The sequence below is a fragment of the Gracilinanus agilis genome, chromosome 4, assembly GCF_016433145.1.
Source record: "Gracilinanus agilis isolate LMUSP501 chromosome 4, AgileGrace, whole genome shotgun sequence".
Lineage (NCBI taxonomy): Eukaryota > Metazoa > Chordata > Mammalia > Didelphimorphia > Didelphidae > Gracilinanus > Gracilinanus agilis.
In genome coordinates this window covers 250510563-250525507 of record NC_058133.1, presented here as the reverse complement: position 1 = coordinate 250525507, position 14945 = coordinate 250510563, and the positions used below count along the sequence as shown (strand labels likewise).

General features: G+C 45.7%; 2 protein-coding genes across 2 annotated transcripts; both read left to right on the top strand.

The window, feature by feature from the left end:
- The first annotated feature begins 447 nt into the window (after positions 1-447).
- Positions 448-2319, top strand: SPEM2 (SPEM family member 2). The gene is made up of 3 exons (XM_044673796.1): positions 448-582; positions 816-873; positions 1088-2319. The coding sequence occupies exons 1-3, from the start codon at positions 448-450 to the stop codon at positions 2317-2319; spliced, it is 1425 nt and encodes a 474-aa protein (XP_044529731.1).
- A 10569-nt stretch (positions 2320-12888) lies between these two features.
- TMEM102 (transmembrane protein 102) lies at positions 12889-14945 on the top strand. The gene is made up of 3 exons (XM_044673799.1): positions 12889-12917; positions 13294-13530; positions 13636-14945. Exons 2-3 carry the CDS (start codon positions 13317-13319, stop codon positions 14943-14945), a joined length of 1524 nt encoding a protein of 507 aa, XP_044529734.1. The 5' UTR covers positions 12889-12917; positions 13294-13316.

The following is a 14945-nucleotide window of genomic DNA, read 5'->3' as shown; positions in this document are numbered from 1 at the left end:
ACATAACACAAAACAGCCAAATGAACATAAAAGCAAAATAAGAAAACAAGCATTGGGTTACAGATATGTTAAATGCGAGAGAGAAGGGAGAAACATTGGAAGTGCTTCTAATTTTGGTACCTGGGAAGATGGCTGTGCTATTTTTCTCAAGACAAGGATGACAATGTTCATTGAGGGCAAAATTGATGGGAAGAGGTGGAGAAGATGCATCAAGGCAGCTAGAGGAGATATTCTAAGATGAATGAATATATAGGTGAAGGGATTAGAGCCCTCAGCAGCTTGCTCTTCATTGTGACCCCTACTGCCTCTCCCTATTATGACCCAACCCTTTCCCCTCCAGGAGCTACATCTCCCTCCACATAGGAATCCTGGCTTCCTACCTTTTGGCATGTGTGAGCTGTGGGCAGGGCCCCGGGGTGAGGCCAGGTAACCCCGGGACCCCCCACCATGGCTGAGCAGGTCCTGTATGAGTCACAGAGGCACTATGGCCACCATGCAAGAAACATTGATCCTGTAGACGCAATCCTGCTCCTCATAAGCCTCATCATCATGGTCAACCTTGGAATCAATGTGATGATTCTGGTCAGGGATGGGCCCTGTTCAGCTGTCACCTGGGCTTCTAAGGACAAGGGTGGATGCTGGGAGGGTGGGAGAGAACAGCTGAGGGAACCTGATGATTGGGAGCCAGGAAAGGTGACAGGGAGGGAACTGGGGCCAAGGGGCCTGGGTCTTTATTAAACAATAATAGCCTTAGCACAACATGCTTTCACACCCATTACTTTCTTTGATCCCCCATCCCCACCACTATCCCTCAGATCTGTCGCAGTCTCTTGAGGTCCCTACACGGAACATTTGTTTTCTTTCGAAATAAAGGTGAGTGTGGGGCTTGGGGAAAGACCCTGATTCCCTTCCTTTTTGTCCTCTGACATTCCCACCCCTCATCACCTGAATGCTTCCATTCTCAAGGGGACTCAGGTGTCTGGCCCTCTGGCCCCCCACATCCTACACCATTACTCCCCACAGGGGACCTGTGTATTTAGTTGTCCAGTCCTCCTCCCCAACTTCACTGCCCTCACCCTACCTCCAGTAGGTCAATTTACTAAGAAGCCCCAGAATTCTGATAAGAAGGCGTCAGGGTTCCCAACTCTGTGCATCCACTGTACCTTGGACCCTGTGGCTCTAAACGTGGCTCACACTGCACTCAACCGACGTCGTCGAGACCCTCAGAACTCGGGCAGTTATAAAGGAAGCTGCCGGGGCCGCCGGGAACGTGCCCGCCAATACTATCTTCAACACCGTCACCAACCTCGGATATGCATGCCCCAATCCCCTCCTCCCTCATCTTCACCCCAACCCACTGCCTTCTGTTGCCAAGAAACCTGGGACACAGATTTAGATGACTGTAAAGATTCCCAGAACCCACAGTCCAACTACCAGCAGAGTTGGAACACAACCCATCCACCTGGAAACATCAGGCATTACAGGCAGTGCTGGAGGAGTTACTATCCAGAGGGATCTAACCTCCCTCCTCAAGACCAGAGGGTTCCCAGAAGGGTGGAAGCAAAGTCTGAGTTGAGGTTAGAGACTTATTATCAGTCACCTCCGACCCGCTGGCCTCAAAATATAAAGGAGAACATGGAACTTGCCCCCACCCACAACTCCCCACCATTCACACAAAGGTTCCCTCCCAACCCATCTTGTATGCCTGGCACCCACAACCCCATTCCTCCAAATGGCCAGATTGTTTGTGAAACCCGTATAAGGCAAAGGCCCCAAGATGCCAAGGGGTTTTATGTTCCCAAGACTCCCCAGTGTGTTCTTAAAAACCCTGAGCCCCAGAGCTATGCTGATGCTGTGCCTAAATGGAATAACATCCCAAATCGGACTCAGGCCTCAGGAAGACATTCATCCTTCATCAACCGGGATAGATCAGAGATAAAAGGAAATGAAGGAGAGCCCAAGATCCCAATAGTTACATCTATCTCCTTCTGCAGATTCCAGAACCGTGAACCACAAAACTACCTTGCTTCTGCCCCAAATGAGAACCAGATCCCTGAGGTTTCCCAGCCCTCGCCCTCTGTCTCAGCACGTGTCCCAGCCTCTGAACAATGCCATGCACCTGCCTTCACCCCCCTTAGCAGGAACCCAGGGGGCATCACCAACTGCCAAGTATATGATAGCCTGGAGCTGAAGCGGCAAATTCAGGAAGGACGAGGGCGACGAGGTGAGACCTATTCCAGCCCCCCTGTCACAACCCCCGCATATCTTTCCACATCTTGGCACTCTCCACCGAGAACCAAGGCTGGGAGGATGAACTGAAAAGCTTGAGGACAGCTGATTCATATTGGGAGGGACACTGTCAGAGATGAAGTCGGGAATAAAGAGGCCAACAGAGATCGCATTCTTCCGTCTTTGGTAGGGAAGTTTAGGGGACCCTGGATAGGGAGTCTGATGGATGCTATTCCCAAGACTTAATTCCTCTATCTGCCTCTACCCCCTAGCCCAAGGTTTCCAGCCCTTTAGCCATGGTTACTAAGACAAGTGATAAGGAGGCTTGTAAGGCAATGTCCCCTGCCAATAAGCCTTAGTAATTTCTTACCCTTTCACCCAAACTGGCCAAGAATGATACCCTATGGTCCCCCTACCCCTCCCCTCCTGATCAGGCCTTGTAGGGAGACCTGAGACCTAGATCCTTCAAGGTTGTTATAACAGAAACCAGAAGACCACCCCTATTAATTTAGATGCTGACTCTGGCACCCAAACCTGGGTAGGCCACCAAAGCATCTAATACTGGTTTAAGAACTTGGTGCAGCATAGCTTAAAGAACACTACATGGAGAGGCAGCTAGGTAGCACAATGGAAAGTGCCAAGCCTAGAATTAGGAGGACCTGGATTCAATTCTGGCCTCAAACACTTCCACTCTGTGGGACCCTATGCAAGTCACTTGACTCTGATTGTCTAGTCCTTTAGAACTGATATTTAAGACAGAAGGTAAGGGTTTAAAAAAAATCTATCCCATTATGGATTGAAGGAATAGGCAACAAGGAAATAAAGCTCTTTGTAGATGATATGATGGTATACTTATAGATGATATGATGGTATACTAGAGTAAGAGAACTCTAGAGAATCAATCAAAAACTAAATCAAAACAATAAACAACTTTAGCAAAGTTGCAGAATATAAAACAAACATATGTAAATCATCAGCATTTCTCTAAACTATCAATAAAGACCAACAGCAAGTGATAGAGAAATCTCATTCAAAATAACTATACAATATAAAATACCTGGGAGTCTTCCTGTCAGGACAAACTTAGGAACTATATATGAGCACAATTACAAAACACTTTTCACACAATAAAGTCAGATCTAAACAATTAGAACTATACATTAGTTGCTCCTGGATAGGACAAGCCAATATTATAAAAATGACAATTCTACCTAAATTAATTTATCTATTCAGTAGCATGTTAATCAAACTACCTAAAAAGTACTTCATAGAAATAGAAAAAATAATAAAATTCATCTGGAAGAACACAAGGCCAGGAATATCAAGGGAATTAATGAAAATATGAAGAAAGGTAGGTAGCTTACACCAGGTTTCAAACCATATTATAAAATCATCAAAACAATTTGGTACTGGCTAAAAAATAAAGTAGTGCATCGATGGAATAAGAATAGGCTCTCAGCACACTGTAGTGAATGGCCATGTTAGTGGCCAAAGATCCAACCTTTTGGAAGAACTCACTGTTTGACAAAAACTAGAAAACAGTATGGCAGAAACTAGGCACACAACAACATGTCAAGCCATATACCAAGATAAATTCAAAATGGATACATGACTTAGAAATGAAGGGTGAAACCATAAAAAATTAGAGAAGTATGGATTGGTTTACCTGGCAAATCTATGAATAAAGGAAGAATTTATGAATAAACAAGACATAGAGAATATTATGAAATATAAGATAGTTAACATTGACTACATTAAATTTTAAAGGTTTTTTACAAACAAAACCAATACAAGCAAGATTAGAAAGGAAGAAAGCAAATATCTCTGACAAAGGTCTCATTTCTCAAATATATAGAGAACTGAGTTAAATTTATAAGAATATAAAACATTCCCCAATTGATAAATGGTCAAAGGATATGAATAGGTAATTTTGGGATGAAAAAATTAAAATTATCTATAGCCATGTGAAAAAATGCTCCAAACCACAATTAATTAGAGAAAAGCAAATTAAAACAATTCTGAGGTACCAGTTATCATACTGGCTATTATAAAAAAAAAGGAAAATGATAAATGTTGGGGATGTGATACAACCATTATTGGTGAGCAATTTGGAACCACACCCAAAGGGTCATAACACTGTGCATACCCTTTGACCCCACAATATTACTACTAGGTCTGTATCCCAGTGAGATAGAAAAAGGAAAAATGGCTGAACAAGTTATGATATATAATTGTAATGAAATATTATCGTGTTGTTAGAAATGACAAACAAGATAATCACTAAAAAACCTAGGTGTATATGAAGTGATGCCAAGCGAAGGGAGTAGAACATTGTACACAGTAATAATAGTGTCCAATGATCAACTGTGAATACCCTCTCCCCTCCCCCCCTCCCGTGGCCAGCGAGGAATACTTAACTATTATCAGCAATGCAAGGATCCAGGACAAACAACTCCAAAGGACTCATGATGAAAAAAGCTATCTACTGTCAGAGAAGGAACTGACGGAGTCTGAAGGCAGATTGAAGCATGCTATTCTGCACTTTATTTCCTCTATCAATTTTTCTCTAGTGTAAGTAATATGTGTCTTCTTTTACATTATGAACATGGAAATGTGTATTGTATAATAACACATGTACAACCTGTGTCATATTACCTGCTGTCTTAGGAAGGGGATGAGTGGGAGAGAGAACAGTAATCACAAAATGTCAAAAAACAATAATAAAAAAATTGTATCAATGTAGTCTGGAGGAAAAAAATAGAATAATATATGGGAGATCAGGTTTCTTGTCCTAGCTCTCTGCCCCTAGGAACTGTGTCACCTTCAGTAAGCCACAGGACCTCTCAGTTCTCCTCACCTGTTAAAGGAAGGAGTTGAACTAAATAAGTGCTTTAAGTCCCTTCTACCTCTGAAGTTCTATGTTCTGTGGTTCTATAATTGCTTATTTGAATGAATGAGTCAGCCCAGAAGTCCTAGTTGGAGCTGCTACTTTTGGAACTAGGTGCTAAGGGATAATTGGCCATAGAAGCCTAAAACTGAGAAAGACCTAAGGTGGGCTCCTTCTATTCATCTCCCACCCTCATTGTGACCCTTCCTCCCTTTCCCATTGTGACCCGTGACCTCCCTACCTCCTGCCACAGGAACCTGAGCTCCCAGGGTATGCGGGCAAGGGAGGGGGCTGGGGAACCCCAGGAGACTCTGGGACCCCCAACATGGGCAAGCAAGTCCTGCAAGTGGGGCCAAGTATACTCAAGACCCGACCCCAGGAAGTGCCAGGACCTGGGGGACTCGATCCTGTTACTTCTGGGGAGCGTGATCCTGCTGAATGTTGGAATGAATGCGGTGATGCTGGTCAGGGAGAGCAAAAGCCCAGTGTCCCTGTAGATACAGGAGGGTTTTGGGGGAGGTAGGGGTTATGGAGGGGGAAGATAGGGAAATTGGGTACTGAGGGAGGCAGGACACCTGGGATATCTTGAGAGGAGTAGGGGGTAGAGGTGGGGCTAACAAAAATGGGAATTGGAAGACATATTTGAGTCTGGAGGTTCAGTCACCTGGATTTACCCTTGTTCATTCTATCCTCTGTCCTCTTTCTTCCCCAAACCCCCAGCTTTGGTGTCATCTGAGAGCCTCCCTCCGAATACTGTTACATCATTTTTTCAAAAAAAGTGAGTGTGGGGTCTAAGGAGGCACCCTGAGTCTATTCCCTTTGTCCTCTATCCTTATTCTTCCCTTTACTATAATAACTTGAATTCCCCTTAACAATTAAAGTTTCTCCTCCCCTATTTTAAACTTTTCTAAACTTCTCCCTTTTCCCCTCTCAGACAAGCAACGATGCCACCCAACCTGTATCTGCTGTACCATGGACCCCAAGAACCCAATTCCCTGGGGTTCTCACACCCATCAGCATCAAACCAACTTGACAGGCACACCCCACTGCCTGGACTGGGCTCCAGACACAGATGATGAGAAGGTCTCACAGTGCCGCTGGCTGCCACCCCAATGTGGCCACTCTGGAGACCCAGCTATCTCCCATGGACTATGGAGACAGAGGAAAGGGTTGGTACACAAGGCAGAAAAATTTACCCATTCTCAGTCTACTGGAGTTAGTACTATCCCACTCCTACGACCTGAGACCCTTTTCTACCCTGGCCAAAAACCTCCAAGCTCAAGGAACAATGAGGATATAGAGTCTCATTCTGTCAGAGACATTCAGAAGTCACATCAGGCTTTCTATTCTTTCTTCCCTAACTTTGTACCCAACCTCCCTATTCCTCATCTCTCAGCTGGCCATGTGGTATATGATGCCAGGAAGATGAAAGGCCCAAATCACCAGGTGGGGGAGTTTGTGGAAGCTGTGTCTCTCTCCAAAGATGGAGGCTCTCTACATAAGCCCAGTGAGAATGACCAAAATCACAGCCCTCAGACCCCAGAGAGGCCCACCAATCTGCCCACTTTCCCTGATGACCACCCTATGGGGCATAGAGCATACAGGGAGCAGAGAGCCAACTTTCCTGAAGGAAGTAATAAGGGCATGCTCTCTTGCAACAAAAAGTCCCATATCGATAAAGGTTATTCTGAGAGGAAGGTTCTGCTTCCCCCAAATTCTGCCTGTTTACAGCCTTCTGACTACCCCACTTCCTCCTGCCATACTTCTACAAACCCTCCCCAGATTCCCATCTTTCCCAGTCCTTCCCAAGGCCCCTTACATCCCCAGACTCCATTTCACCAACAGCAGCCTTCAAAAGTTTATGCAGAACCTCTGGAGGTTTCAAAGGGTGAGAAGGCTTGTGATATACAGAAAATACCAGAGGTCTCCACCCTCACTCAGACCCTTTACTCCCAAAGACGGAACTCATATTGGGCTTGCAAGTCTCTGGATATTATACCTCCCAGTAAGGGATCTGGTTTGGCAACAGGTCATGTGATCTTTGATGCCAGGCAGCACAGACTAAAGAAACAAGCCAGAGGCTATAACCCCAGGGCTTCCTACCTTCCTGAAGCCCTTCTGACAAGTACAGGCAGAGGGAAGACTAAGAGCTCCGGTCCATTATGAAGACTTGGGGGAAAAAGTATAGTAATAAAGGGACAGGCATAAAAAGGAAAAAAGATTTGCATGGTGGTATTCAGGGCCCATTGAAACCTGGAACCTGATTAGCTCCACCCCACCCCCTGGTATGGGAGAAGAGTCTACACCAGATCTTTGAGCTAACTGCCCTTTCTTAACTCCTTCAAATCCTCTTAAGCAGCCCAAAGGCCTTTAGAACCCTATGTATGGAGGGTTGGGAGGGACCAAACAAGGTGTAACACAAAGATGTAAGACATAGGATCTTGGGATTTGGAGCTAGAAATGGGGCCTGACAGAGCAATCTGGTCCAGCTTTCTGATTTTAAAGATGAAAAAACAGAAGGTCAGTGATTGCCTAAGATAGAGCTAGGATCTGAAGGTAGTTCTACTGAACTTAAATCCAAATCAAATGGATTGGACTAGATGGTCACTGAGGTTCCTTCCAGCTTTCAAATTCTGAAATTGTGTGACATAGTTCAAAGATTATCCTCCAAAGAAGGTCTAGGTGAAGCTTGAGGTCTATGGATTGCTCTACTATAAAAGAGAGTACAGAGACCACCATAGAACTGGGTACTATCAGTCTCCTATTCTACTCCCTCCCCCCACTTGTAAAGAGGCTCAGAAGGTCTAGGACTTCTTTCGTTTCCCAATTTCCAGGCTGCATCTAAGGAGGTAGAATCTTCCAGCTGCCACTTAGGATTCTGCTTAGATCTAAGACTGAGAGGGATGGAGAGCACTTCCCTAACAAAGATACTGGGTCTACAGAGTCTTGTGATCCCTCATTAGAGGACAGCTAGGTGGCTTAGTGGATGGAACACTGGGCCTGGAGTCAGAAGGACTGGAGTGATCTCAGATATTTACTATAGTTGTGTCACCATGGGCAAGTCACTTAACCTCAGTTTTCTCAATTATAACATGGTGATAATAACCTTCCTCATAGGGTTGTTGGACCCACTGGGATAATAACTGTAAAGCACTTAGCATAGTACCTGGCACAGAGTAGGTGCTTAATAAGTACATGTTTCCTTCTCCCATCTCTCTTCCTATGAGACAGCAGAGAATTTACCTGGATACTTAGACCCATAATATAAACCATTTTTAACCTTGGCTGAAGGTGCCTATTTAATCTTCAGCAACAACCTGTCCCCCACCATGAGGCATAGTATAAAAATCCTTGGATTTTAAGTCAGGAAGATCTGAGTTAAAATCCAATCTATCTGTTCAATCTTGGGCACGTCACTTCCCTGACTTGTAAAAGGAGAAAGGTTTCTTGTTGCTTCCAACTCTTAATCCTGTGATCCCTGCTACAGAACTAAAATCTGGCCTTAGGCATAGGGTTTGTTCTAACCTGGTAGTTTCTAGCTCAGAAACTTCAAGTCCTTTAAATCTAAAAGGAGCCATGAATCAAATCTTGCTCCTTGTCGGTCAACAAGCATTTATTAATCATTCACTATGTACCAGGCACTGTGCTAAGTGCTAGAAATACAAAGAAAAGCAAAAATATTTCTTGCCAAAAAAGCAGCCATTTGTGACAATATGCAAATAACCAGATATATATGAGATCAGTATATCCAGAATAAATAGGAATATGGGAAAGGAAGCACTAACAGCTGGATACCCCCACACACAAAGTAGCCTGCATGTGGGATTTGAGTTGTCTTGAAGACATTGGTGATTTCCCTCTATTGGGGTTCCCTTTTCATGTCCTTGTTTGCCCAGTTGCTGAGTTCTTACAATCATCTACCATATTTATCTTGCCTGGAGCCTACACCTTTCAAGCCCTATTTAGATCTCTGATGCTACTTTGAATAGTTCCTTTGGACTTCTGGTCATCAGTGATGAACATTGACTTCTGCTTCAATAATATAGCTCCTGATCCTCCCCTCAAATTAATAATGTCCTAGTCTTGGAATGTACTTTATGTACTTATGACCACAGAAGCTTGGGTCTAGATTGAAAAGCATCCTTTTGGAGTCTTGATCTCTGACTAACCTTATCCTCTCCTCTGGGCTCATTATGGTCCTGACCTTTTCCATTTGATCCAGTTCAGCCTTTACACAAGCCCTAGTTATTAAAATCACCCAAGACCGCTTGCTTTTTTTGTCACATTTTAGAGCTTAAAAGGACTTGTTTGGAAGAGAGAGGGAGGAGGAATTGGTGTGGGGAATCTTCCTAGTGTGGAAATTTCCTCTCTCAATACAGAAAAGCAACTTTCTGTAACTTAAACTTTTGAAAAACTACTTGGGCCACTTAGAAGTTACTTAAGAGTCCAAGACCACATAGACAGTATATCTCAGAAACAGGGCCTGACTCCAGGTTTGGCCTTCTAGATCCACTAAGCAAAGCTATCTCTAAAATACGATTTACGTCCAGCAATCTACTACTAGGTTTGTATCCCAAAGAGATTTTTAAAAATGGGAAAATCAGTTTTGTTTGTACAAAAATATTTATAGTTGCACTTTTTGTGGAGGTAAAAAATTGGAAAAGTGAGGGGATGTTCCTTGACTGGGGAATGGCTTAACAAATTGTGGCATATGATGGTGATGGAACACTATTGTGCTATAAGGAATGGTGAATCACTTGATTTCTGTAAGAACTGGAGGGATCGAAAGGAAAGATGTGGAGTGAAATGAGCAGAACCAGGAGAACATTATTATACACAGAGACAAACACTGTGGGACAATCAATATAATAGACTTTACTACTAACAGCAATGCAATGATCCAGGACAATCCCAAGGGACTTATGAGAAAGAATGATATCCACATGGAGAGAAAGAAACTATGGGAGTAGAAATGCAGAAGAAAAACATATGATTTATCACTTTTTATGTGGGTATATGATTTGGGGATTTTGTTTTAAAAGATTACAAAAATGAATAATATGGAAATAGGTTTTGAGTGATAATACATGTATAACCCAGTGGAATTACTTGTCATCTCCGGGAAAGGGGAAGGAGAGATCATGAATCACATAACCATGGAAAAATGTTTTTTGGGGCAGCTGGGTGACTTAGTGGATTCAGAGCCAGGCCTAGAGATGGGAAGTCCTAGGTTCAAATATGACTTTAAGACACCTCCTAGCTGTGTGACCCTGGGCAAGTCACTTAATCCCCATTGCCTAGCCCTTACTACTCTTCCGCCTTAGAACTAATATTGGTTCTAAGACAGAAGGTAAGTAAGGGTTTAAAATATATTTTTTAAATAAAATTTTAAAATGAGATAAAATGATTTACAGAGCTTTCTCCAAATCCCTAATTTCACAGACAGGGATATTGAGGGTCATAGTAGTTGAGACTTGCCCAAGTTCACCCAGTCTTCTTAGATCTGATTCTTGTTTATGAATCTCCCTAACCCTCAAGACCTTGACTTATAAAGAAAACAGGACTTGAGCTAACACTGTGAGTAATATCTAAAATTTTGTGGGAAATGAGGTGAAGTAGAGAAGGGCACATGTCCTGTTGGAAAGATGTGACCTAAGCAATTATCCAAACAGACCAATTCAGTGCCGATTTAAGGACCAAATGCAGTCATTATTTTCTATGTCACTTGAAGTCTCCAGTGGAGTGCCTCAAGGATTCATGCTTAGTCATGATGTTCTGTTGAACATTTTAATAAGTACCTTAGCTAGATGGCATGTTTATCAAATTATCAGATAATATAGACCTGAGAGGGTTACATACAAGAAGAAAGTCAAGGCTTAAGCCATGGTCATTTTAATAGGATGAAACTCAACAGGATAAATATAAAGTCTTACATTTGTATGCAATCAACCATCTTCACAGTTTTCCAGAAAAAAAAAATTGGACAGGGTGGGGCAGAGACTTAGTACTGTGAAATAAGATGCCTCATTAATGTGTGGAGACTTTCATGAATTATAAAATCAAGTTAGCATGACAAGTTAGAAAAGTAAAACAAAACCCCAAACCCTGTGATCTTGGCGTATAGTAAGACAAAGCTTCCAGGAATAAAGAGTTAGTCCCTCTTAGTGTGTTCAGTTCTGGTTGCCATAATTTAGGAAGGACACTGATAAGCTGGAAGGAATTAGAGGCAACTAGGTGGCATAGTGGATAGAGCCCAGAAATTGAAGAAAAACTTGATTTAAAGTCTAGCTTCAAACATTTACTAGCTTCATGACCCTAGCTGAATCACTTAACCTCTGTCTGTCTCAGTTTCCTCTCCTGCAAAATGAGGATAAAAATAATTTCCCAAATTATTACAATAACCTACAGCCCAGGATTGTTGTGAATATAAAATTAAAAGTGCAAAGTGCTTTGAAAATCTTATAGCACTATATACTATTATAAGCCAGAGCTGGTTCAGAGGGCAACCAATATGCTAAAGGGGATGTTTTAACCTGGAAAAGAGAAGTCTTAGGAGGGCCTTTGATGCTTCTCTTCAAGTATTTGAAAGGAGATCCAGGAGGTCAGAGTAGATTTGTTTTGTTTGGCCCCAAGGTGAAAATCAAGGGTAATTTCAAAGGCAAATTTAGGTTTCATATGAGGAAAAAACTTCCTAATTGTGGTTTAGTCTTTTCAGACTCGGGATCCTTTTTTAGGGGTTTTCTTGGTAGAGATACTGGAATGATTTGCCATTTCCTTTTCTGGCTCATTTTACAGATGAGGAAACTGAGACAAACAGGGGTCTTTGACTTGCCTAGGGTCACCCAGCTAGTATTCTGAGGCTAGATTTGAATTTGGGTATTCCGGACTCCAGGCCCAGAACTCTATCAATTTCACCTTCTAGCAGCCCTTCCTAATTAATTAGAGCTGTCCAAAAGTGGAATAGCCTACCTCAACTACTTCCTCATAAGAAATCTTAAAAGTAGAATCTTTAAGATTTCTCTTGTCCAGTATTATAGTGAAAATTCCTTTGAAGATTAGAGTTGGAGTTGGCTACAGAAGTTCCTTGAAACTATAAAAATAAATTCAGTTTAATGTCTATAATGCTCTACCCCTTTCCCCAACTAGACTGAAGGGTGCAGCAGAGGTCCAGCTGGCCCGAAAAGACAACTCCCAAACATAGCTTACACAGAAACTAAACTGTATTTTCTGGCATACAACCCTTGTCTCCCTACCAAGTGAATTCTGGACACCGTTTGTTTTTTTTTTTAAACCCTTGTACTTCGGTGTATTTTCTCATAGGTGGAAGATTGGTAAGGGTGGGCAATGGGGGTCAAGTGACTTGCCCAGGGTCACACAGCTGGGAAGTGGCTGAGGCCTGGTTTGAACCTAGGACCTCCTGTCTCTAGGCCTGACTCTCACTCCACTGAGCTACCCAGCTGCCCCATTTTTTTTTTCTGGACCCCGTTTTTACTGAAAAGAGCTGGAGGAAAGGAATCGGGGGAAGCTGAGAGAGATAAGACTTCAATTTCCCAGGGCGATTCAGAAACATCTTTGAAACCTGGAGCTGGGGAAGAGGAACCTAGGAATGGGGTGGGGCCAGAATTTTCCGGGTTAGAGTCTAGGCAGAGAGGGTGTAGCCTCAGGTAAAAGAGGCGTGCCCTGGTGGAGAGGAGGAAGTTACCTGGAGGATTTTATCCGCAGCTTTCTCTCCCTTTCTCTTCTCTTCCCTATGGTCAACAGAGGTACTTCGCCATCATCCCCTCAAACCCCCAAATAGCAGGTAAGGGAAGGGAACTCCAGGGACTGATAAAGAGATGTTTTTGGTACTCAGAACAGGATGGGACTGGACTGCTTTTGAGCCCGGAGCTGAACTTTGTGTTTGAGGGGGGAGGAAGGAGACAGCTTCTTTTTACCACCTATCATCAGGTCTAACTTAAAGGACATGGGGCATTCGCATGTTGCTGGGGCCGAGAGTCTGGAGACTCGGGGAAAGGGGCAGAACTGGAAAATATTTACGCATTTTCCGCTTAAACAAGACCTTCTTAGCTACCCTGGGAATAGGCCCCTCTAGGCTCCACAGGATAGGCTGGGGTGCAGAGGGGAAAGAGTGAGTGGTAATGGCCGGGGATGAGCCCCATTCTCCTTCCCCACTCCAGTGTTTCCCAGCTTCAGCCCCCACATGGCCTCCACGGTCTGGGGGGGTGCCCCCTGGTGGGGTCCACCACCCCCAGCCCCAGCCCGTCCCCTCACGGACCTCGACTTCTGCTCGGGAGCGCAGCTGCAGGAGCTGACTCAACTGATCCAAGAGCTCGGGGTTCAAGAGAGCTGGCACGGTGGGCCAAAGCCCGGGGCCGACCTCCTCCGGGCTAAGGACTTTGTCTTCTCTCTGCTTAGTAAGTGTGTCACCTCTGGTCCCTCCAGTCCTCTCTCCAGTGACATGTGAGTTCTCAGCTTTGCCCGAAAAAGAGCCTCTACTGACCCCCTCCCCTTATCTTCAGGTCTCATCCACCTACGGGACCGCCGGGTCCCTGAGCGGACCGAACTTCTGCTACTACGAGGTGGAGTCCGCGAGGGATCTCTCGATCTGGGGGCCGGACCCCTGGGACCCTACGTCCGGGGACCCCACTACGATGCCGGCTTCACGCTTTTAGTGCCCTTGCTCTGGTTGGAAGGCCAAGGGGCGAAGCCGGACCTCGAACTGGAATCTGGCAGCGCGTGGCTCCGCCTCCCAGCGCGAGTGGGCGGGACCTCAACCCTGGAGGCGTGGCATGACTGCCTGGGGCACTCTACTCCGACCGAGCTGGGAGAGAAAGGGGAGGTAAAAAGGGCGTACCCATTGGAGAAGCCTCCGTGTGACGTCACAGAAACGGAGACTGCGGCGGGGTCTCCGCGGAGGCTGGAGGCCTCTGATCCTGAGCTGTCTGCGCCAGTTGAGGGGCTAAGTGGTGACTGGAGAGATTCGGAGAATAGCAGCTTATTGGAGGAGCCGCGCAGTGGCGTCACAGAGCAACTCCCTGAACAGCCAATCGCAGAGTCTTGGGGGCGGGGTCCTCAGGAAAACTGGCCCGCTTTGTGCCCCACCCAAGTGGCTTCCTGGTTTTTTTCCTCGGTATCTGCGGTTGCGGTCTCCTTGACTCCCGCTCCGGGCGCTCCGCGCCTGGTCCATGCCGCCCGCCATGCCGGAGTCACTACTATTCTTCTGTCCACTCCGGGTCCTCCTCCCCGGCTTCTGCTCTTTGACTTGGTGCCAGGGGTCTCTGTGGCCGGCTGGCCCGAGGGAACCCGGACCCACGCCTGGATGGGTCCCCTGGCCGCTGGGCCTACTTCCTACTACCTTGTGCCGGGCTTCAGAGCCAAAGGGGAGGATGGGCTCTGCTGGAGAATTTGCTTCGCCCGCCAGGAGCTGGCGCTCAAGGCCCGCATTCCCAGGCCTCTGCTCCAGGCACATGCCGCTGCCCAGGCCTTGCTGCGCCCTCTTGTGGCCGGGGCCCGCTGCGCGACGCTTTACCTCCTGCGGACCCTGCTTTATTGGGCCTGCGAGCGACTGCCAGCCCTCTATTTGGGGCGGCCCGAGAATACCGGGGCCTGTTGCCTTGGGCTCCTGGACGAATTGAGCCGCGGGCTCGAGGCTAGGGCGCTGCCCGATTACTTCCTGGAAGGGCGGGAGCTAGCACCCGGGGAGTGGGCCGCGGAGCTGACAGGGGCCCTCGCCCGACTTCGGGGGGATCCTATAGGGGCTCTCAGAGCTGCAGTAGAGGAAGCAAAGACTGCACGGAAGGGGGGCGGGGTAGTGGGCGGGGGGCATTAA